Genomic DNA, 24,608 nt, shown 5'->3' with positions numbered 1-24,608 from the left:
AATTACAAATTGTAAGTACAATCGTAATCAAAATCAATCTACAGGTGAAATATCAATATCCTGTGAGTTTCACATCAGGACCACCACACTCTAAACTCTAACAAGTTGGCATTACTTAAAAAAATTGTGGAAACCGATTGCCTCAAAAAAATTAAGTAAATATGAATAATAGTCTTAGATTACATTTACTTTATATTCACTTGTTCTGTGTACTCAGAACCTTGTTGTATGTACTTAATTCTATTAAATTATTGTAACTTGAATTAAGAAAGTTATCTTAACTTATAAATATCAAGTAAAATCAACTCAGCTACACCAAGTTATTCTGACTTACATGAACAGTACTATTTACTTAGTAGAATCTAGGAAACCGATTGCCTTAAATAAATCAAGTAAGCCCAACAAAGGATAGTTAGTACACAAGGAACGATACTTTATTTTTTTACCAACGCAAATAAAAGTGATTGTATGTTATGGTAAAAACACTGTTTTACAGGATTCAACAATTACAGCATGTCAAAACAAATACCCATGAACCTGAGTGAAGTCTTCCATGGCATCACAGTCCTATGGACAATGAGAAAAGTAAGAAGAAATTTACACAGAAATCTTGGCTTCCAATTGCACATATAGTATAAGCATAAACTTTTAGAATACTTACAAAACAGACAGCGTAGAAGTCACTTCCATCATCCTCGAGGAAAACTGGGAGGCATCGGAACACGGCTGTCCTCATGGCAGCGACATCAGTGATCTGCCAATGGATAACAAAGTTTTAAAAAAGCAGAATGTTTCTTTGACTGTGCATGAGTGTCTCTGTAGATTAGTGGGTTACGAAATTAAAAAGAGGGCCTACACTAGTGTGTGTGTATATGTGCAACTAGCTGACTTGTGTACAAGCGAGTGAGTGAGTGAATGAGACAGTGAGTGAATAGAATAGAATAGGATAGAATAGAATGTGTTTATTGTCATCATACATGTATGACAAATTTAAAAACAACTCTTTGGTGCGAATAGAAAATAAAATCAAAATAGCAATAAATAATATACACAGAGCAGCAAAAAATACAAGGGGCATAGGAATATAAAAAGTACAAATGTACAGATGTACAGTAGAGAGCCCAGTGTGAGTGAGATAGTCAGCAAGTGAGTGAGAGAGTGAAAGAGTGAGACCGTGAGCAAGTGAGTGAGTGAGTGAGAGACTGAATGAGTGAGTGAGTGAAAATGAGGGCCTATGGTGGTGTGTGTGAGCATGTGTTCAACTAATTAAAAAAAAAAAAAGAGAGAGATATTGCAGAATACTCACCCTCTGCTCAACCTGGGCAAGAATCTCTGAGAGTTGCTTGCCAACCAGCCCCTTTTTGGACCTGAAGATTTCAAGGAAGCGGGGTGTGCGACGATCCAAAGATTCACAGAAATCTTTCTACTCTGGTGAACTCAGCAAAAATCTTTGAGGATGAAACAGAACAAAAACATTTTAAAGACAAGTTCAAGGAGAACTCCAACATCAAAAAACCTACATGGGGCAGGCATATTTTTATTTTTCTGAGTCACATAAATATTTACCTGTTGTTTGTAAAGAAGATGTTGGAACGCTGGCCAGCTCTTTTCTACAGATGGCTGCTCTTCCACGATTTCTTTACGTCCTAATGAGAAGGTGTAGTTCATCAGGTGATTCACAGACCTTTTCATCATGCCATTTTCCAGGATCTGTTGAGAGATTTTCAAAAGGAAGGAAAAAAAACTCATTTATGTGAAATATCAATGTTTAATTATATTATTTTCTAATTTAGAGAGATTCTACAAGTTGCACATTCAAGTTCATTTCTCGTCACATAGTGGGGTGCAGCATGCAACATTTGGAGTCTAACTGGTGGACGCTGTGAAGCCAGAAACAGTCCCCCACACTGGAGCTCGATTTTATCATGGGTTGGAAACTGTGGCATAGTCTGGATTATATCCAGTGGGTATACTCTGAGCACCCCTCCCACCCCCCTACTCCTGCTTTATACACATTCACTAAAAATGGCACTTTTGGGCCTCAGACCACAGGTTGAGAATCGCTGCACTAGTAGATTGTATTATTCTTGGCAAATAAGTGATGCAGAATACCTGATATTAATTTATATTTATAATTTAGAAAGAAAGTAAGAGTGAGTATAAACAGTGGCACAGAGCTGGACTGCTGCAGGATTGTTGACTTTTCATGAAGCTAACTCGTGATTTTTTAATACTGGTGTCACAAACAGTGCACATGCATGTTTACATGCACATGGGCTGCCTGCATATCACGTACACTACACCACTGGTGAGAAAGATATCAAAACTTTCAAGAGTGAATGTATTAGCGTATGAAACAGCCGGTGTGGGCGCACCGCTGAAGGGATATTCGACCGGACTGGCACTCGGTGCTGGCCAATGCTACATGTGCTGGTGTTGGTTCGATTGGCGCTCACCTCACTCCTCCCCATTAATGTCCCTGCATGCATCTTCAATGTTATTTGCCTACTGTAAACGCGCTCAAACACGAGGCACGGACACTCCGGTTAAATTCTTCTTCTTTTGTTTAATTATTGTGACGCTACTCCACTTGGTGCGAGTGCTGCCCCCACATGGCCGACTGAGAGGCTACATGCATGTCGGCATGCTTAGTTTGGGACGGTTTGGTCACAGACACACCAAAGTAATGCATGAAATGAGCGTTCATATCACACTGAAACCAAACCTAGTCTTATCATAGATGTAAATAGAAAAGGCTAAAAAGTATAGCCATGACACAGCTTGTTAATATTAGCTAGACCTGCTTAGCTTTGGCCGAGTTTAGCTAGCTAGTTAGCTAGTCTGTCAATTCATTTATTTTAACATGAAAAACTGGTCTGCCAAAATATGGTCAATAATAACGTCGTGGATGGCAAAAAAGATGTATAGTGGACTTGAATAACTCACCTTGAGACGTAGAGAAATTCAGCGTCCTTCCACACCAGAGACAAGCTGCAGTGAACTCCCGCTCGGCTTTGCTGCGCATGTGCAGTCCTGAATGCAGTGTTTATTCACCGTGACAAAACGTTTCCAGTCCAGCTTACACACATGAATTTAGTTGTAAACTTTTTTCAGGCTAAATTGGTTCCTTACTTATATTTATTGAGTTGAATCAACAGGTTTCTAAGATATGAGTAAAGTGCACAAATGTAATTTAAGTAAGAATAATTATTATGTTTTAGAGTGCATGGATGAAATTTAGGAAATATATTTCTTGCAGAAATCCGTGCCATCAACATGTAAAAAAAGGTATGTTTTGGAAAGAAAGCAAAAAGGCAAAGAAGAGTAAAATTACGACAAATTACAGTTTATCAAAAGCCGTATAACGCCAGAAATCCAGAAAAATGACCAATAAAAGGAACATTCAGAAAGTTTTGATTGATGTCGATTTTGTGCCTACCTCAGGAGAACTGTCACCGTCTCCAAAAGCAAAGTCTGATGGACTTTTCCTCAGAGTCTGGTCAGCAGGAAGCGTGTTGTCATTGTAAGAGCTCACAAACTTAAAGTCACTGGTTCGAGATCCTGTCGTCAGGTAGGCGTCATAATTGTAGGTGCTGCGTAAAGTTCCTGTGCCATCAACATCTGCATAATTTGGAGGAAGATACGCACTGGGGATGGCCACTGCTCCATCAAACAACAGTCTGGGCTTTCTCCTGCGACAAAACCTCACACCCAGGATGATAATGATGAAAGTCAGAAAAAAGGTGGACACAGACACCAGCGCAATGATCAGGTAGGAAGTCAGCTTGGAGTTCTTCTCATCATAAGAAATGTCCTTCAGCTCTGGAACCTCAGCCAAGTTGTCAGAAATCAGTAAATACATGGAGCAGGTGGCAGACAGAGAGGGCTGTCCGTTATCTTTCACTGACACGATCAGGTTCTGTTTCATGCTGTCAGATTCAGAAATGTCCCGCTGTGTCCTGATCTCTCCACTGTGGACACCGATAGTGAAAAGTCCCGGATCTGTGGATTTCACTATCTGGTAGGACAGCCAGGCGTTCTGTCCGGAGTCCGCGTCCACTGCAATCACTTTGGACACCAGAGAGCCTCCGTGTGCAGCTTTGGGGACCAGCTCGGTCATGAAGGAGTTGCCCTCCGGGGCGGGGTACAAGATCTGAGGAGCGTTGTCATTCACATCTGATATGAACACACTGACTGTCACGTTGCTGCTCAGGGGAGGAGAACCGTTGTCTCTGGCCATCACCTGCACTTTGAAACTCCTCAATTGTTCATAATCAAATGACCTCACAGCGTGGATCACCCCCGTGTCTCCATTCACAGACACATACGAGGACACCGGGGCACCGTTCACCTCTCCAGCTAACAGTGAATAAACCACGGTACCGTTTTGTCTCCAGTCAGGGTCTCGAGCAGCAACAGAACATAAAGTGGAGCCAGCTTTGTTATTTTCACTCACATATGCGCTGTACGACTCTTCCTCAAACACAGGTGGGTTGTCGTTGATGTCAGCTACAGACAACTGAACACTTTTAGAGGAGGACAGAGGTGGAGATCCCTCGTCAGTGGCAGTGATTGTAATGTTGTAATCAGACACCACTTCACGGTCCAGTTGTCCTGTGCTCACCAGAGAATAGTAGTTTTTAATAGAGGGAACTAACTTAAAAGGGACACCCTGCTGGAGGGAGCAGCTGACCTGTCGGTTCTTCTCAGAGTCTCTGTCCTGCACATTAATGATGCCCACCTCTGTGCCAGGTGGAATGTTTTCAGGTATGGGATTAAGCACTGAATTCAAGTTGAGAACAGGGGCATTGTCATTTACATCTGTGATAGAAATTATTACCTTGGCATACGATGACAGTCCTAACCCATCCTTGGCTTTAACACGTATTTCAAATGATGTGGCGGTTTCATAATCTACAGCTCCAGTAACACGTATGTCACCAACTTTGCGATCAATACTAAATATCTTCTTCACTTCTTCACTCACATGTCCAAAGTCATAAGTCACATCTCCATTCACTCCTTCATCTGCATCACTTGCACTCACTGTGACCACCACAGTGTCCAAAGGAGAGTTTTCAGGCAGACTGGCTTTATAAACGGACTGACTGAACACTGGGGCGTTATCATTGGCATCCAGCACAGTGACATGTATGACAACAGTACCTGATCTCTGAGGAGAGCCGCCATCTAGTGCTGTCAGGAGCAAATTGATTTCTTTTTGTTTTTCTCGATCCAGCTCTTTATCAAGAACGAGCTCAATTGCGTTTCCTTTAACATCTAGAATAAAATTTTCATTCTTCTTCAGACTGTACTGTTGAACTGCATTCTGTCCCACATCCGCATCGTGCGCCTCCTCCAACACAAAACGAGCGCCCCTGACTGCAGACTCCCGAATTTCCAAATTGATCATTTTCTCATTGAATTGTGGAGAGTTATCATTAATGTCTTGAATGTGAAGGCTAACACGATGAAGCTCGAGAGGACTCTGCAGCACGAGCTCGTATTTCAGGACGCAGGAAGCCTTTTCACCACAAAGCGCTTCTCGGTCCATCCTGTCAGCAACGACCAGCTCTCCGGTGTTCAGCTGGATGTCACAGTAGCGTTCACCAGCTCCTTCGGTGTCAATGCGGGGTCGTCTGTTGGAGAGTGCGCGAGTCTCCAGCCCAAGATCTTTAGCGATATTTCCAATGACCGACCCCCGTCTCTGCTCCTCCGGGAATGAATAGCTCATTTCTCCATGTGCGCTGTGGCGCAGAGTGACAAAAAAGCTTAATTGAAACACGGCGATTTTCCAGCCCATCGTCGGTAATCAGTCTGTAATCCTCAAGTGAAGAACTGCTACAAGCGATGCCCAAAAATAAATGTTGAAAAACAAGAGCAATGCAGGTCGGACACGATTGCATCCAAAACGCTTGATGGGCGTACAGAAACCTCTGCCCATTCAGGCTACAGTTATTTCATCGGAAAATCTGGTCTATAGCGACACCACGAGTTAAGACACACGATTACACTTCTCTGTGACTTCCAGAGTTTTTTTAAACCAAAGATTCACAGTAAGTTCATATATTAAAATACAAGGAAATGCTGTTGTTGAATTTAAAATTGAAATTATCCAAATTAAGACTAAAGAAAACAATAAATCAATTGTTTTTTTAGAGACAGTGAATTTAAAAAGGGTATGTACAATTTCACAGTTAACACTTAAAAAAACATTTTTATTGAATCTGTTATTTTATAAACACATGGGATTTCGATTGTGTTTTTGTCAAATTTATTTGCAAATTTGACAGATATAGTACATAATATCACAACATGGACTTCAGCTGTTGAAATTATCATAAACCAGTCATTGAGTCCGTTCACATAAGCCAAGTATGACTTCTATGAGATTTAAAAAAATCTTGCATCACAATCAAATTTGTGTAAAGAAGATGGTGGGTAAGTGATGTAGGAGGGTGTAATGTTTATTGCAGTTTAGACACTGGAACAGTCAAGTGTTCATCACCTCAAAATGCAAGATAACAGTCTCTTTGAAAGATTCTCTATTGTGCCTGAAAAGTTAAGATTAAATAAAAACAACTGCTTCTTCACATGGAATTTGAAAGATCCATGGAAGTCACTGTAGGCTGAATATGCACCTTATTGATTTAAGATTTCTCTGAAAATATTATTTCCATTCAGTATTGCTCTGTGATCATTGTGGTCTTAATTTTGTGTCTGAATCATGGCCTGGGTGTAACATGAAATGCCCGTGTTTGGTTGATTAATGTGGAGGCAATAGGCTGTCATCACCATAACCACAAAGTGTCCAAAAACAATGAGGATTCTGTAATTTGGACAACCCAGTATTTTTGATTCTCTACAAATGAGCCACATTGTGAGGAGAAACAGTGACTTAAAAATATACTGTTCTTCAAAGATTATTTTATGACCTATTTGTAATGTAAAAGTACATTTATAGCTTAAATACAATGCAGGTCAGCAATAAGTAAAAAAAAAAAATAATAAAGAAGCGATCACCATTCATTTGTAAATATCTCAGTACACATTTGTTCTATGACATCATACCTTTGCTCCCATCTTGTATTTGTTGCTGTATGTTAATAACATTAAAGAAAATATCTATAGAAATGATTTGTAATGCACTTTTTAAATTGAATCTCAAAGTGTGAAATGAAGTTGCTGTAAAAGTAATAGACCAACTGATTAAAGACAACACAATTGGCATGTTGTGCATTTGGAATGCTGGTCTTCTCTGTTTCCACTCAAATTGAGACAGTTCCCAAAGGTAAGGCTTCCATTCATTCTAAGATGCAGGTAAGGGAGACTGATTTCTGGCTATTGGCTGTCTGATATTTCCTGACACATCACAGAAGACAACGGTGGTACAAGCAGATTTGCGTTTGCCCTTACTCCGGTGCAAGTGCAACTTGTGACATGCGCAAAGGCTTAGCTGACACCATTAACGTCCAGACAGTTCCAGTGGTGTCTGAAATGTCCTTTATTTTTGCCGTCAGCTCCACAGCCTGTCCACAACGCATGGTCAAAACTGTTTGCTCCATCTCTCATGCACACCTGCCTGATTACTGGGGCTGCCTAAATGTATTCCCACCGGAGGCGTTATAGTGTCATCCACAAAACCAAAATATAACAACATAAAATTAATTAACTAACTTAAAGAAATGGCTGTAACAGGTGGAATCGAATGGATGCAAACTACAAAGCTTGTGTCCTCCACAAATCATCTGAAGAAAAAGACACACATTCAGATTATTGTGTGCTATTGTAGCCCACATACAGAAAGTGAGATCATTCAATCTTATGTACTTCACTCACTGAATGTTGCAACGTTTCAAACATTGACTGTTATTCAGAGTGGCATGTTGTTTTTAAACTCTATAAAAGTCGACAACTCTGGGTAAGTCAGGAGATAACTCTGGGTAAGTCAGGAGATCAGTAAGGCAACAACAATTCTAAATGAACCTCACAAAACATGAATTGCTTCAGTGTGGTAGAAGAGACGTATTAAAATACAACCCTACAATCAAAGATGAAAGGTGCAGTTTATATTTAAGTTTGCCAAAACTGCATCTTTATTTTCACAAATGCAGAGGAACTACAAAAATCTCAATCAAGAAGAGAAACACACATTCAAACACAATAGCAGTATGAGTATGCCACAGCTAAAAGAGACTTATTCTTTGTTGCGTCACCTACCTTCCTCTCAAGCAGAATTACAATATGACACAGGTGAAATTTATTTGTATGTTGTTTTTTCAAATCATTTAACTGGACATTGCTTGCCTGCTTTAAATTTGTACAAATAACATTTAAAGCAGAAGAGTACTCCTTTAGGAGCATTGTTACAGTGGAAATAAATTAATAAAAAGTAAAAGTGTCAGAAGAGAAGTTATTGGAAACAAAGCATGTATAAAAAAAAATCAAGTCAGAAGATTTATACATTACATGGATCTTCAAGGGTGGGTGACAAGCCAATAAACTTGAACTAAAAAAATATTTTGGCGAAATCGCAATTCGTCAGCTATAAGTGGCAATAACACCACTGGAAAATAAGGCATGAAGCATTTTTGCAGAACACAAGACTCTCAGTAAGCAGCCTTGATATTGTCTGCAGTAAACTTATTCAAATCACAGGATGTGGACAAAAACATGAAACAATTAGATGACAAGAAATATAAGTCAATCTAATTACACCAAGGACAATAGGTCTGACAACAAGACCGGTGCATGTAACATTGGGAAAATATGACAAGGTCATGTTAAAATATAACAAAGGCAAATGATGATGACAGTAGTAGGAGGATTACATAAACCCAATTTTTTTTTTTCTTTTTCAGTAGATCACTTCAATCCAATAAAAACAGCTCAAACCCTTAGGAAGAAGCAGACTATTCAGCTGCAAATTCAAGCTTGATGCTCAAGTATCTGGAGTGGACTTAAACCAAAACATGATTAATTGATCCAGACCTGTAAACTTCCCAAGAACAACTGGAAGCTGGGAGTACATTGACTCTGTACCAGAATTTTCTAGAAAGTATCCTGACACATTCCACACCAAACAATATTTCCTTCTAAATCATAATTGCAACACTATTAGTGATTGTTGGAAAGTGTGGACGTGTTGGTTTTGAGTTGCGAAACTTACACAGGATGATGTGCAGCTATTATTAAACATATTGGGCCAAATCCACAATGAATACGTAAATACTGCAGATGTAGCGTAGATTTACACATTCAAGATTAGCTGATTGTCCAATGAAGTTTAAAACTGAAGGACAGGTGCAAGTTTGGAGCGCACAAATGAGATTTAGATTGCTCCTACCTCAGGTGATCTATCATCATCTCCAAAAGCATCAGCAAAGTCTGATGGACTTTTCCTCAGAGTCTGGTCAGCAGGCAGTGTGTTGTCATTGTAAGAGCTCACAAACTTGAAGTCACTGGTTCGAGATCCTGTTGTCAGGTAGGCATCATAATTGTAGGTGCTGCGTAAAGTTCCAGTGCCGTCAACATCTGCGTAATTTGGAGGGAGATAAGCACTGGGGATGGCCACTGCTCCATCAAACAACAGTCTGGGCTTTCTCCTGCGACAAAACCTCACACCCAGGATGATAATGATGAAAGTCAGAAAGAAGGTGGACACAGACACCAGCGCAATGATCAGGTAGGAAGTCAGCTTGGAGTTCTTCTCATCATAAGAAATGTCCTTCAGCTCTGGAACCTCAGCCAAGTTGTCAGAAATCAGTAAATACATGGAGCAGGTGGCAGACAGAGAGGGCTGTCCGTTATCTTTCACTGACACGATCAGGTTCTGTTTCATGCTGTCAGATTCAGAAATGTCCCGCTGTGTCCTGATCTCTCCACTGTGGACACCGATAGTGAAAAGTCCCGGATCAGTGGATTTGACTATCTGGTAGGACAGCCAGGCGTTCTGTCCAGAGTCCGCGTCCACTGCAATCACTTTGGACACCAGAGAGCCTCCGTGTGCAGCTTTGGGGACCAGCTCGGTCATGAAGGAGTTGCCCTCCGGGGCGGGGTACAAGATCTGAGGAGCGTTGTCATTCACATCTGATATGAACACACTGACTGTCACGTTGCTGCTCAGGGGAGGAGAACCGTTGTCTCTGGCCATCACCTGCACTTTGAAACTCCTCAACTGTTCATAATCAAATGACCTCACAGCGTGGATCACCCCCGTGTCTCCATTCACAGACACATACGAGGACACCGGGGCACCGTTCACCTCTCCAGCTAACAGTGAATAAATCACGGTGCCGTTTTGTCTCCAGTCAGGGTCTCGAGCAGCAACGGAACATAAAGTGGAGCCAGCTTTGTTATTTTCACTCACATATGCGCTGTACGACTCTTCCTCAAACACAGGTGGGTTGTCGTTGATGTCAGCTACAGACAACTGAACACTTTTAGAGGAGGACAGAGGTGGAGATCCCTCGTCAGTGGCAGTGATTGTAATGTTGTAATCAGACACCACTTCACGGTCCAGTTGTCCTGTGCTCACCAGAGAAAAATAGTTTTTAATAGAAGGAACTAACTTAAAAGGGACACCCTGCTGGAGGGAGCAGCGGACTTGTTGATTGTTGTCAGAATCTCCATCCTGAACATTAATGATGCCCACCTCTGTACCAGGTGGCACGTTCTCAGGTATGGGATTGGACAAGGACTTCACATAAATTGCAGGTATATTATCATTTACATCGACTATATCAATAATTACTTTTGTGTATGAAGATAATCCCAAACCATCTTTTGCTTTAATGCGTAAATCATAAGTTGTAACAGCTTCAAAGTCAATATCACCATTTACTTTAATCTGTCCACTTTTACGATCAATGCTAAACACCTTTTTCACCTCATCTGAAACATGTCCAAAGTCATAAGTCACATCTCCATTCACTCCTTCATCTGCATCAGTTGCACTCACTGTGACCACCACAGTGTCCAAAGGAGAGTTTTCAGGCAGACTGGCTTTATAAATGGCCTGACTGAACACTGGGGCGTTATCATTGGCATCCAGCACAGTGACATGTATGACAACAGTACCTGATCTCTGAGGAGAGCCGCCATCTAGTGCTGTGAGGAGCAAATTGATCTCTTTTTGTTTTTCTCGATCGAGTTCTTTGTCAAGAACAAGCTCTAAAGAGTTTCCGTCAGCAGCTAAAACGAAGTTATCATTATTCTGAAGGCTGTACCGTTGAACTGAGTTTTGCCCTATGTCCGCATCGTGCGCCTCCTCCAACACAAAACGAGCGCCCCTGACTGCAGACTCACGGATTTCTATACTGTGCGATTCTTCGTTAAATTGCGGTGCGTTGTCATTGATGTCCTGAATATGCAAAGTGAAAGCATGCAGCTCCAGAGGATTCTCCAGAACAAGATCGCGTTTTACTACGCAGGACAACCTTTCTCCACAAAGCTCATCTCGATCAATCCTGTCGGACACAGTTAAATCTCCAGTGTTGGTATTAATTTCGCAATATGGTTTGCGATTCCCCGTGGCATCCACACGAGCATTCCTCGAGTGCAATTTACTCAAATCCAGGTTGAGATCCCTCACTATGTTTCCGATGAAAGATCCGCGCTTCATTTCCTCCTGAAATGAATAGCTAACGTCACCATGAGCGGTGTGCCACAGCGAGAAGAACACCAACCAGACACACGGTCGCTTCATTCTGAGCATGTCCGAACAATAATGCAAGTCTTTCTAAAGGTCTGAAGAATCACAACAGATCAGAAAGTCAGACAAATCCACAGTAGATCCGCTCGTGTCCTCCGATCGACAGAGAAAGAGTAACCAGCGTCTCACTGGGCGAAACAAAAGACGATGGAGTGGAAATGCCGCACATATCCAAGCAAATAGCGACACCATGAGTGCAACAACAAAATCACAATATACAAGCTCAATTAAAATAAGCATTAATGCATACAGCACATCGAATGCCAAAATACACAAGCTTTTTTTCACAATATGCAAGGTATTTAAAAATAGGTAGTATATTTTTGAATACTCCAATAAGCATAATCAATTTTGAGAAAAGATGTTCAAGTAACTCGTGTAACACAACGATGATTACTTTGCCCTTTCAACAAAAAAATAATATCTTTAAAACGTTTTGAGCAATGGAATATGCTGGCGAGTTCGACAGAAAACATTTCTTCAAAACACAAAGCAACAGTGTTGTGATTTCTCTGTGTTTCTCTGTTTCTAGAAGAAAAAAAACATCTAGATAAACTCTGTGATAAGGATAACTCCATCAGTTTTTTTTAAAAGACGTTTAAATGCAAAGAGATATCGATCCAGATGTTAAATTAAACTTCTCATGGGGGTAAAAACAGGATTGACTCCAGAAAAGGTAAGTCAGTTTATAAATAAACAAATTAACAACACAGATGTTTCAACAAATACCGAAGAATGAGACACAAAGTGATTTAAAAAATATGAATAATAAGTGGCATATAAAAAAACCGATCTGATATATCATTTTAAGTGTTGATAAAACATTAAGAATAAGTAAAGTTTGCTGTGACTACACACAAGTATTTCAATACAAGCTATGTGACGGATAAGGACATAATAGAAATAATGTTATATGTTTTAGATGTATAAAAAGAATACTTTGATTAAAATTCAGCAATAATATTTAATACATACTGTTAGCACATTTTAACTAAAACAGACTACTAAGATTCAGACTGCTACCAAACATGTCACCACAATGTCACCCCAAATTTGCTTCAGCCTCTCAACACTGAAAGTCGAAATATTTTGACATGAAAATAATCTTGCATGAAGTGCAGGTGACACAGGATGTCATTCTCATTTCAGCACCATGGACAGGTAATAAAAAGCAATACTAAGTAAATCTCCAAGTCAGTCCTCATTAAAACCAAAATTAAGAACATCACACAAGCCAAAAAAAAAAAAAAAAAAAAAAATCAAAAAATAAATAAAGAAAAAAAAAAGAACAAAAGACTATCTGAAGACACCTGCAGTTAACATGGAATCTGGAATATACTGCTGCAATTCAGCTGATATGGAAGACATCACAAAGGTAAACTTGAAAACAAACAGGAAAAAAAAAATCAAGGGCAAAACTGAAATTGAAGTAGAAAACTATTTCAGAAATATCAATTCCAAGCCTACCTCAGGTGAACTATCATCTCCAAAAGTGTCCGCAAAGTCTGATGGACTTTTCCTCAGAGTCTGGTCAGCAGGCAGCGTGTTGTCATTGTAAGAGCTCACAAACTTAAAGTCACTGGTTCGAGATCCTGTTGTCAGGTAGGCGTCATAATTGTAGGTGCTGCGTAAAGTTCCTGTGCCGTCAACATCTGCGTAATTCGGAGGGAGATAAGCACTGGGGATGGCCACTGCTCCATCAAACAAAAGTCTGGGCTTTCTCCTGCGACAAAACCTCACACCTAGGATGATAATGATGAAAGTCAGAAAAAAGGTGGACACAGACACCAGCGCAATGATCAGGTAGGAAGTCAGCTTGGAGTTCTTCTCATCATAAGAAATGTCCTTCAGCTCTGGAACCTCAGCCAAGTTGTCAGAAATCAGTAAATACATGGAGCAGGTGGCAGACAGAGAGGGCTGTCCGTTATCTTTCACTGACACGATCAGGTTCTGTTTCATGCTGTCAGATTCAGAAATGTCCCGCTGTGTCCTGATCTCTCCACTGTGGACACCGATAGTGAAAAGTCCCGGATCAGTGGATTTCACTATCTGGTAGGACAGCCAGGCGTTCTGTCCGGAGTCCGCGTCCACTGCGATCACTTTGGACACCAGAGAGCCTCCGTGTGCAGCTTTGGGGACCAGCTCAGTCATGAAGGAGTTGCCCTCCGGGGCGGGGTACAAGATCTGAGGAGCGTTGTCATTCACATCTGATATGAACACACTGACTGTCACGTTGCTGCTCAGGGGAGGAGAACCGTTGTCTCTGGCCATCACCTGCACTTTGAAACTCCTCAACTGTTCATAATCAAACGACCTCACAGCGTGGATCACCCCCGTGTCTCCATTCACAGACACATACGAGGACACCGGGGCACCGTTCACCTCTCCAGCTAACAGTGAATAAATCACGGTCCCGTTTTGTCTCCAGTCAGGATCTCGAGCAGCAACGGAACATAAAGTGGAGCCAGCTTTGTTATTTTCACTCACATATGCGCTGTACGACTCTTCCTCAAACACAGGTGGGTTGTCGTTGATGTCAGCTACAGACAACTGGACACTTTTCGAGGAGGACAGAGGTGGAGATCCCTCGTCAGTGGCAGTGATTGTTATGTTGTAATCAGACACCACTTCACGGTCCAGTTGTCCTGTGCTCACCAGAGAATAATAGTTTTTAATAGAGGGAACTAATTTAAAAGGGACACCCTGCTGGAGGGAGCAGCGGACCTGTCCATTACTCTCAGAGTCTCTGTCCTGCACATTAATGATCCCCACCTCTGTACCAGGCGGTATGTTCTCTGGTATGGGACTAGATATAGATTTCAAATGTATAACTGGGGTGTTATCATTTATATCTGTCACCTCAATTGTCAAAGTTGCATATGTTGCCATTCCCAGACCATCCTTAGCACTTATTTGCATTTCATAAGAAGACTCCTTTTCAAAATCAATGAGTCCAGCTACCTTGACTTCCCCTGTTTTGGGGTCCATAGAGAAAACCTGATTTTCATCAGAAACCTGATCAAAACTGTAAATTACTTCAGCATACATCCCTTCATCTTCATCAGTGGCACTAACAGTAATCACCACTGTATCCAGAGCAGCGCTCTCAGGCAAACTGGCTTTATACATATTCTCAGTAAACATGGGTGCATTGTCATTCGCGTCCAGAACAGTGACATGTATGACTGCGGTGCCTGATCTCTGAGGAGAGCCGCCATCGAATGCAGTAAGCATAAGCACAAGCTCCTTTTTTTCTTCCCTGTCCAATTCTTTGTTTAAGACCAATTCTCCATATTTACGCCCACCTGGTTTCATTTTAACGTGCAATTTGAAATTATCATTTTGCTGAAGTGAATAACCCTGAACAGTATTTTCTCCTATGTCGCCATCATGGGCCTCGTCCAGCATAAAAGAAGCACCTTTCACGGCAGACTCTTGAATTTCAATTTGAAGCGACTCGTCTTTAAACTGTGGCGAATTGTCGTTGATGTCCTGAACGAGAATATTTATACGATGTAGTTCTAATGGGCTTTCCAGCACAAACTCCTGTTTCACAACACACGATGATTTTTTCGCACAAAGACTCTCTCGGTCGATTCTGTCATGGATAATTAACTCGCCGGTTTTCAGATTTAGGCTGCTGTATTGCAAGGTATTATCCTCAGTGTCAATCCGGGCTTTGCGTGTAGTCAGTGTGCCCAAATCAAGTCCCAGATCCTTGGCGATATTTCCGATCACAGATCCACGTTTCATTTCCTCTGGAATCGAGTAGCTCACGTCTCCACTGATTGGAGAGAGATCCACAAAAATGAAAATAAGGCCACACTGCAGGACAAATGTGAAGTACTCCATTGTCAAGACAAAACAAAGCACACACGCTGAAGTAACGCGGACAAAGTCAAATGCAGCAACGAAACAACAAACGGCGGCTGTCCAGAACACAGTATTTCCAAACGACAGAATCTGGGCTTGAATCCGCTGGTTCAGAAGGGTGGAGTGTCGCTGTGTCTTTGCGTTTCCTGGTCTACACTGACACCATGAGTTTAGATTTGGATATAACATATTTTTATGGATATATTGCCCCATAAAGTCATCCTTGTTGAATAACAAAAATGAATGCTCATAAATCACAGTGATCTGTTGAGGACTGGTGAGCGAACAGCTGACAAAGTTTTGCAAAGCTGAACTGTTAAGTAAAAGAGAGAGAAAAGAATGGCATTCCACCTACGTTTCCGAAGAAGTTTGTCTAAAATTGAAGGAAATAAAAGCATCGAACATATCCTGGCCTGATTAACGGTTATCTAACATTAATCAAATCTTTACAGGCATTTGCGTGTGTGTGTGTGTGTGTGTGTGTGTGTGTGTGTGTGTGTGTGTGTGTGTTGGGGGGGGGGGGGGGGTTGAATTGTGCACAGACAGAGACGCTGAGCTACTTATACAGAAGAAGGCATTGCTGATCACGTCCGGAAGCAGTGATAAAAAAAAAAAAAAAAAAAAAAAAACACTCCCTATAATTCAGCATATGTGGCTCTCGTGCCAGTATAATGTCAGGCGTTATGTGACTGATCACGCAAAAATAGTGAAGAATTACACTGGCAGATTGTTGGGTCAAAACAAAACCTCCTGTTCTCTTCATCTGATGAAAATGAGAAGCTCTATTCAAAACTAAGCTGAGAAAGAAAAAAAAAACCAACGAGATGTCATTAAACAAAACGCAAGAGGCGGAACGACGTTGTCTTTCAAAGTAATGGGAGATAATAAACTCCTAAACTACAAATCCAACAGTTGGAGAACTAAACGAAATAATTACGAAATAAAGCTGCAGAGTCACTGATACAGGATGTTTTAACACACGTATTTACGAACAAAACAGAAAAGGGAAGGGAGGGCTCGACCCCCCCCCCCCCCCAAAAAAAAAAAAATAAAACCAAAAAAAAAAACCAAAAAAAAAAAACCGATGAAGTGAAAATGTTATTTCAACGTTTGAAAGAAAAATTAAATCAGCATATTTAAAAAACCCAGTCTACACAGTGCAATCAAGCCGTGGCATTGGATTCAGGGCGTGACATTTATCTACCTCTGGACAACCATCGCTATCCACGAAAACTAAGTCTGATGTAAAAGACAACTTTGTTTAAACATCAATTCGTCAGCACAACAATTCACATTTTTTTCCAGTAATTCCCTTCCACAAACACTCAAAGGTACGCAACAACAGAAGTAAAAAATGTATGCGTCGGATTGCAAAACAAATTCGTTCAAACCTATGGCTTAAACAATACACCGGACATTGGTTTCAGGCAGAAACGTCATTAGTTATGACTGAAACAGAAAACAAAACGCTGTACTTCATGGAGTTCCAGTGCACCTGTAGTACCTCAAAGTAGTGTGTTTCTTAAGAATTTCAGTACAACTTAAAACGCCGTCTCAAAAAGAAACGGTACAACAATTTATATCATAAGAGCACAAACGTGAAACACATTCACTATTGCCAAAAAAAAAAAAAAGGTAAAAAGCCGAAAACGAATTAGACTGAAGCCAAAAACAAGACCTGTTGAATATCACTTCAGCACCATGGAAAGAGAAAACAGAGCACCATTGTCGGTGAACGTCCTCTTAACACCATGAATGCGGGAAATGCAGAGACAGTGAAGAAACAAAAGAAGCCTGAAATGGAGTAATCCAAATCCACGAAGAAGGATAATCTCAGAACAAGGAAGAAAAATAGCAGAGGGGGAAACAAATTTGCTCTGAACAAGCTTGTGAGTTATAACATTGTTAGTTTCGTGCCTACCTCAGAACTGTCACCGTCTCCAAACACGTCAGCAAAGTCTGATGGACTTTTCCTCAGAGTCTGGTCAGCAGGCAGCGTGTTGTCATTGTAAGAGCTCACAAACTTAAAGTCACTGGTTCGAGATCCTGTTGTCAGGTAGGCATCATAATTGTACGTGCTGCGTAAAGTTCCTGTGCCGTCAACATCTGCGTAATTTGGAGGGAGATACGCACTGGGGATGGCCACTGCTCCGTCAAACAACAGTCTGGGCTTTCTCCTGCGACAAAACCTCACACCCAGGATGATAATGATGAAAGTCAGAAAAAAGGTGGACACAGACACCAGCGCAATGATCAGGTAGGAAGTCAGCTTGGAGTTCTTCTCATCATAAGAAATGTCCTTCAGCTCTGGAACCTCAGCCAAGTTGTCAGAAATCAGTAAATACATGGAGCAGGTGGCAGACAGAGAGGGCTGTCCGTTATCTTTCACTGACACGATCAGGTTCTGTTTCATACTGTCAGATTCAGAAATGTCCCGCTGTGTCCTGATCTCTCCACTGTGGACACCGATAGTGAAAAGTCCCGGATCAGTGGATTTGACTATCTGGTAGGACAGCCAGGCGTTCTGTCCGGAGTCCGCGTCCACTGCGATCACTTTGGACACCAGAGAGCCTCCGTGTGCAGCTTTGGGGACCAGCTCGGTCATGAAGGAGTTGCCCTCCGGGGCGGGGTACAAGATCTGAGGAGCGTTGTCATTCACATCTGATATGAACACACTGACTGTCACGTTGCTGCTCAGGGGAGGAGAACCGTTGTCTCTGGCCATCACCTGCACTTTGAAACTCCTCAACTGTTCATAATCAAACGACCTCACAGCGTGGATCACCCCCGTGTCTCCATTCACAGACACATACGAGGACACCGGGGCACCGTTCACCTCTCCAGCCAACAGTGAATAAATCACGGTCCCGTTTTGTCTCCAGTCAGGATCTCGAGCAGCAACGGAACATAAAGTGGAGCCAGCTTTGTTATTTTCACTCACATATGCGCTGTACGACTCTTCCTCAAACACAGGTGGGTTGTCGTTGATGTCAGCTACAGACAACTGAACACTTTTAGAGGAGGACAGAGGTGGAGATCCCTCGTCAGTGGCAGTGATTGTAATGTTGTAATCAGACACCACTTCACGGTCCAGTTGTCCTGTGCTCACCAGAGAATAATAGTTTTTAATAGAAGGAACTAACTTAAAAGGGACACCCTGCTGGAGGGAGCAGCGGACCTGTCGGTTATTCTCGGAGTCTCTGTCCTGCACATTAATGATGCCCACCTCTGTGCCAGGTGGGATGTTCTCGGGTATGGGATTATTCATTGTTTTCAGGTGTATTATTGGGGCATTGTCGTTTTCATCCGTAACTTCTATAATTAATGTTGCATACGAAACCAGTCCTAAACCATCCTTAGCACTGATCTGCATTTCATAAGATGTCACTCTTTCATAATCGATAGTTCCTGCTACTCTCACCTCGCCCGTTTTAGGATGCAATGAAAACGCGTCGCTATTTTCATGCGAGACGTGATCAAATCCAAACGTAATTTCACTGTTAATTCCATCGTCTGGGTCAGTGGCACTGAGTGTGATTATCAATGTTTCCACTGGAGAGTTTTCAGGCAAAGTGGCTTTATAAACGCTCTGACCAAATGCTGGTGCATTATCATTAGCATCCAGTACTGTCACGTGTATAACCACTGTACCTGATTTCTGAGGAGAGCCGCCATCAAATGCAGAAAGCAAAAGAGTCATCTCGTTCTTGTCCTCTCTGTCCAACTCTTTATCTAAAACTAGTTCGCAGTATTTACGCCCGCCCGCCTTCGTGTTAACATTTAAACTAAAGTGATCATTCTGCTGAAGCGAGTAGCTCTGAACTGCGTTTTCACCGATGTCGCCATCGTGCGCTTCTCCCAGAAGAAAACGAGCATCTTTGTCTGCAGATTCCCGGATTTCAATCTTCAGCGACTCTTCTTTAAACTGTGGTGAATTATCGTTAATATCCAGAACGCGAATGTGAATACGATGCAGTTCAAGCGGATTTTCCAACACAAGTTCCTGTTTTATGACACACATTGCCTTTTTCCCACAAAGCCCTTCTCTGTCGATCCGCTCCTGTACAATCAAGTCTCCTGTATTGAGGTTCAGCCCGCAGTACTGCACGTTGCTTTCTTCAGAGTCCACACGGGCCTTTCGAGTGGAGAGTCTGCCCAAATCAAGCCCCAAATCTTTAGCGATATTTCCGATTACAGATCCACGATTCATCTCCTCCAAAACGGAGTAGGTCACATCACCATCGACGCGGAGGGTGAGAAAAATAAAAGCCAGGCCGCACTGCACAGCAACTGTCCAGAATCCCATCGTGCCTCCAAAAGAGACGCAGCTGAGTGTTTAAAACATTTCAAAAGACTGTTATCTCAGAAAAGTCTTCACACTACAGTCACGTCTTTTCTTGGCTTGTGACTGTCACACAAATGCAGGGACAGGCTCTGGTTTCCTTGAAACAAAAGGGAGGAGAGTGTTATGACTTTTTGTTGGTACACACTGACACCGTGAGTATTTCTTGGTACACAGCAGCCTCGGATTTTGTTTCATTTTTCGATAGATTTCAGACAGCCAGTTGTGGGAAACGGCAACAAGACAATTATAATACCAACATGTGAATGATTGTCGTTCAAATTTTACTACTAATGACTCACCACTGTGGTCACTTTAACCCCGTGGTCTCTCTCTAGATGATTGGGTTTAATGCAAAAAAAAAAAAAAAAGAGGGTCACTGTTGATACTAAACGATATCTTCCGACAAAACCAAATTATTTACTTCAAATCAGTGCAATTTTTGCTGTACTTTAAACCTGTCAAAACTGACCGTCGGTAGGATTTTTGAATCCCCCAACTTCTCCATTGTTATCCAGAGAAAGATGACCTGTTGACCATTTGAATAAAATCTGAAGACGCTTTAATCCCACCCATCCGTTGTTGTACACAACGAAGAATTAAAGATCTGAACTTATCTTGAAAATAACGCAGCTTTAAATTAAATAGATATGAATATTCATTGCAAATCTACATTTTTGCAAAGTTTTTGATGGGACATACTGTTGTTGCCTTTTAAACTTTGTCCAGAGTGCATCATCAGACCCTTCACCAAAATATGATCTGGCTTTAACTAAACCTCATAAAATTCAATATAGACTTAGACAGAAGTTATGCATTTTTGCTGAAAACAGTGTGCTGGCCTTTCGAAATATCAATAAAATACAACAAAAATACTGGTCCTGTAATTCATAAAAAGCGTCCAGCAAAAGATAAATCTTTGTCAGTAATATCACAACAAAAGCAGCTGTGAAAAAATAAGAATAATTGTTTTGTTTTTCCCATTTCCAAATTACCGCATCACTGGAAAGGCACGCATCATTGTGCAAACTGCTTCACCCTCTGGACAGAAAAAAAAAGGACTGGACAGAAATATGGTTTCGACAATGATCAATGATGGGCCGAGAAAAGCACGAATGCTATTGTCACGCAGAATATCCACGAACAGATATTTCGAACAGAAAACTGAACTTACTGAGTTCTAATGCACCAACTGAATGTCAAGAAAATATTTAAGACCTTTGTTGTGAAATAAACTGTGAAATTAATATAAATAATGAAATGTCACCAAGCACGCATAATGAACTGACAAAGAAGGAAAAAGATTTCATCAAAAGCATAAACAAGCTGTTAATATCTTTTCAGCACCATGGACAGAGACAAGACAACCAACTGATCAAATATGAGAAAATATCCTTTGTTTTAATTAAAAACATAAAATAAAATATTAATCAACAGTTTATCAAAATCCACCAAAAAAGTACAATGCCCACATAAAAAATAACAGAAATTCAAATGAAAAAAAAGAGTGGTTCAAAAACATCGTGACAGAGTTTTAGTAATGTTAGTTTCGTGCCTACCTCAGGAGAACGGTCACCGTCGCCAAAGACATCAGCAAAGTCTGATGGACTTTTCCTCAGAGTCTGGTCAGCAGGCAGCGTGTTGTCATTGTAAGAGCTCACAAACTTAAAGTCACTGGTTCGAGATCCTGTTGTCAGGTAGGCGTCATAATTGTACGTGCTCCGTAAAGTTCCTGTGCCGTCAACATCTGCGTAATTCGGAGGGAGATAAGCACCGGGGATGGCCACTGCTCCATCAAACAACAGTCTGGGCTTTCTCCTGCGACAAAACCTCACACTCAGGATGATAATAATGAAAGTCAGAAAAAAGGTGGACACAGACACCAGCGCAATAATCAGGTAGGAAGTCAGCTTGGAGTTCTTCTCATCATAAGAAATGTCCTTCAGCTCTGGAACCTCAGCCAAGTTGTCAGAAATCAGTAAATACATGGAGCAGGTGGCAGACAGAGAGGGCTGTCCGTTATCTTTCACTGACACGATCAGGTTCTGTTTCATGCTGTCAGATTCAGAAATGTCCCGCTGTGTCCTGATCTCTCCACTGTGGACACCGATGGTGAAAAGTCCTGGATCAGTGGATTTAACTATCTGATAGGACAACCAGGCGTTCTGTCCGGAGTCCGCGTCCACTGCGATCACTTTGGACACCAGAGAGCCTCCGTGTGCAGCTTTGGGGACCAGCTCGGTCATGAAGGAGTTGCCCTCCGGGGCGGGGTACAAGATCTGAGGAGCGTTGTCATTCACATCTGATATGAACACACTGACTGTCACGTTGCTGCTCAGGGGAGGAGAACCGTTGTCTCTGGCCATCACCTGCACTTTGAAACTCCTCAGCTGTTCATAATCAAACGACCTCACAGCGTGGATCACCCCCGTGTCTCCATTCACAGACACATACGAGGACACCGGGGCACCGTTCACCTCTCCAGCTAACAGTGAATAAATCACGGTACCGTTTTGTCTCCAGTCAGGGTCTCGAGCAGCAACGGAACATAAAGTGGAGCCAGCTTTGTTATTTTCACTCACATATGCGCTGTACGACTCTTCCTCAAACACAGGTGGGTTGTCGTTGATGTCAGCTACAGACAACTGAACACTTTTAGAGGAGGACAGAGGTGGAGATCCCTCGTCAGTGGCAGTGATTGTAATGTTGTAATCCGACACCACTTCACGGTCCAGTTGTCCTGTGCTCACCAGAGAATAATAGTTTTTAATAGAAGGAACTAACTTAAAAGGGACACCCTGCTGGAGGGAGCAGCTGACCTGTCCATTACTCTCAGAGTCTCTGTCCTGCACATTAATGATCCCCACCTCTGTGCCAGGTGAAATGTTCTCTGGTATTGGGTTGGAAAGGGATTTTAGGTTTATAATTGGAGGATTGTCATTCATGTCACTTATTTCAATTATTAAAGTTGCATATGAGGCCAGTCCTGGACCGTCTTTAGCACTAATTTGCATTTCGTATGACGATTTCTTTTCGTAATCAATAATGCCAATCACCTTAACGTCTCCAGATTTAGGATCAAGAGAAAAAACTTGATTTTTATCTGAGACATGATCAAAACCATAAGTGACCACACCATTTATGCCCTCATCTGCATCAGTGGCACTCACGGCTAAAACAACAGTATCAAGAGGAGAGTTTTCAGCTAGTTGTGCCTTATAGACAGGCTGACTAAATACTGGCTCATTGTCGTTAGCATCCAGCACAGTAATATGAATAACCACTGAGCCTGATCTCTGTGGAGAGCCACCATCAAAAGCAGAAAGCAAAAGCATCATCTCTTTTTTATCTTCTCTGTCTAATTCTTTGTCCAAGACCAGTTCAGCATATTTCCGTCCACCTGCCTTTGTCTTCACATTCAGTTTGAAGTGGTCGTTCCTCTCTAATGAATAGCCCTGAACTGCATTTTCACCAATGTCCTCATCGTGCGCTTCGTCCAGGACAAAACGCGCACCTTTGTCTGCCGATTCCCGAATATCAAAATTTAGTGAGTCGTCTTTAAACTGGGGAGAGTTATCATTAATGTCCTGAATACGAATATTGATACGATGCAACTCTAAAGGGTTTTCCAGAACAAGCTCTTGCTTCACAACACACGATGTTTTTTTGTCACAGAGCCCCTCTCTGTCGATCCGGTCGTGGACAACCAAGTCTCCGGTGTTCAGGTTTAACCTGCAGTAGTTAACACTGTTGTCCTCGGAATCAACACGGGCCTTCCGCGCAGACAGTCTTCCCAGCTCCAGTCCCAGATCTTTCGCGATATTTCCGACCACTGACCCGGGTTTCAGCTCCTCCTGGATGGTGTAACTCAGATCTCCACGAACGGGAGGAAAGGCGAGAAAGACAAAAGCCAGGCCGCAGTGCAGAGCAAACGTGCTGCAAGTCATTGTCGCAGCGATAAAAAAAAATGCATAAAAATGCTGAAAAAGAGCAACGAGACAAAAAAAGTATTTATCGGAAACAATAACCACGTGCTATGTGGAATAAAGACACGCCACATACGAAGAACTGCAGTAAAAAAGCAGATTCAGGCTGGGATGTCATTGGCAGAGGGTGGAGAATGGCTGTTGCCTCCGTCACCTGGTGCACACTGACACCATGAGTATATTTTGAGACATGACATGACTTACTCTTTCATAAAAACAAATATTCAAAATTTTCAGCAACTTAAAACACAATCGTTTCAAAACAAATACACCTTGCAACGTGTTACTTTTCTTTTTTTAAATCAGGCCATGAAGACGCTCATTAGCCTGACAAAGGGAGGCGGATGATCGGTTAAAACATGAGAATAGACTTTATGTCCTATTTGACAGTTCTGAAAGGCATTCGTGAAAAGAAAGAAGTCAGATATACTGTAATACTTTTTTTTTGTTTTGTTCCCAAGAATCTTGACCATCTTGTACAAGAGGTTTTAGGTAAATAATTCCAATTTCGAGAGTTTCAACCTTTCAGATCTACCATCTTTGTTTTCATTCTCAGCGGCTTGAAATATAAACACCCTTATACTTTCTAAGAATTGCTCATGTTTGTATTTCTCCTCCAACTTCAGAGTCCGAGATACAAAAATTGGCAATCTACATTTTAATATCAATGATGAACTCATACTGTGGTAAATGT

General features: G+C 41.7%; 5 protein-coding genes across 7 annotated transcripts in view; all 5 read right to left on the bottom strand.

Annotated features, from left to right (window-relative positions):
* Positions 1-24,608, bottom strand: part of LOC115397429 (protocadherin gamma-C5-like) — a 292,251-nt gene that overhangs the window by 213,412 nt on the left and 54,231 nt on the right. The window lies entirely within an intron of this gene.
* LOC115404001 (protocadherin beta-16-like) lies at positions 517-23,884 on the bottom strand. The gene is made up of 6 exons (XM_030113127.1): positions 22,796-23,884; positions 3,440-4,741; positions 1,685-1,710; positions 1,307-1,367; positions 662-754; positions 517-567 (listed from the first exon to the last, which is right to left on the bottom strand). The coding sequence occupies exons 1-6, from the start codon at positions 23,873-23,875 to the stop codon at positions 517-519; spliced, it is 2,613 nt and encodes an 870-aa protein (XP_029968987.1). The 5' UTR covers positions 23,876-23,884.
* LOC115404017 (protocadherin gamma-A12-like) lies at positions 9,332-11,716 on the bottom strand. Its single transcript, XM_030113152.1, has one exon. The coding sequence runs from the start codon at positions 11,714-11,716 to the stop codon at positions 9,332-9,334; it is 2,385 nt and encodes a 794-aa protein (XP_029969012.1).
* Positions 13,151-15,568, bottom strand: LOC115404007 (protocadherin gamma-A11-like). Its single transcript, XM_030113141.1, has one exon. The coding sequence runs from the start codon at positions 15,563-15,565 to the stop codon at positions 13,151-13,153; it is 2,415 nt and encodes an 804-aa protein (XP_029969001.1). The 5' UTR covers positions 15,566-15,568.
* On the bottom strand, positions 17,451-19,892 carry LOC115397650 (protocadherin beta-16-like). The gene has a single exon (XM_030104083.1). The coding sequence runs from the start codon at positions 19,890-19,892 to the stop codon at positions 17,481-17,483; it is 2,412 nt and encodes an 803-aa protein (XP_029959943.1). The 3' UTR covers positions 17,451-17,480.

Source organism: Salarias fasciatus, chromosome 2 (genome assembly GCF_902148845.1).
Source record: "Salarias fasciatus chromosome 2, fSalaFa1.1, whole genome shotgun sequence".
Lineage (NCBI taxonomy): Eukaryota > Metazoa > Chordata > Actinopteri > Blenniiformes > Blenniidae > Salarias > Salarias fasciatus.
This window is presented reverse-complemented; position numbering and strand designations above follow the sequence as displayed.

Coding starts and splice junctions, on each gene's coding strand:
- LOC115404017 (XM_030113152.1), bottom strand. CDS start 11,716: ATGCTCAGAATGAAGCGACCGTGTGTCTGGTTGGTGTTCTTCTCGCTG.
- LOC115404007 (XM_030113141.1), bottom strand. CDS start 15,565: ATGGAGTACTTCACATTTGTCCTGCAGTGTGGCCTTATTTTCATTTTT.
- LOC115397650 (XM_030104083.1), bottom strand. CDS start 19,892: ATGGGATTCTGGACAGTTGCTGTGCAGTGCGGCCTGGCTTTTATTTTT.
- LOC115404001 (XM_030113127.1), bottom strand. CDS start 23,875: ATGACTTGCAGCACGTTTGCTCTGCACTGCGGCCTGGCTTTTGTCTTT. Junction 4,742..22,795: donor ACATTTCACCTGGCACAGAG/GTGGGGATCATT, acceptor CCTGGCACAGAG/GTGGGCATCATTAATGTGCA. Junction 568..661: donor ACTTCTACGCTGTCTGTTTT/GTAAGTATTCTA, acceptor CATTGTCCATAG/GACTGTGATGCCATGGAAGA.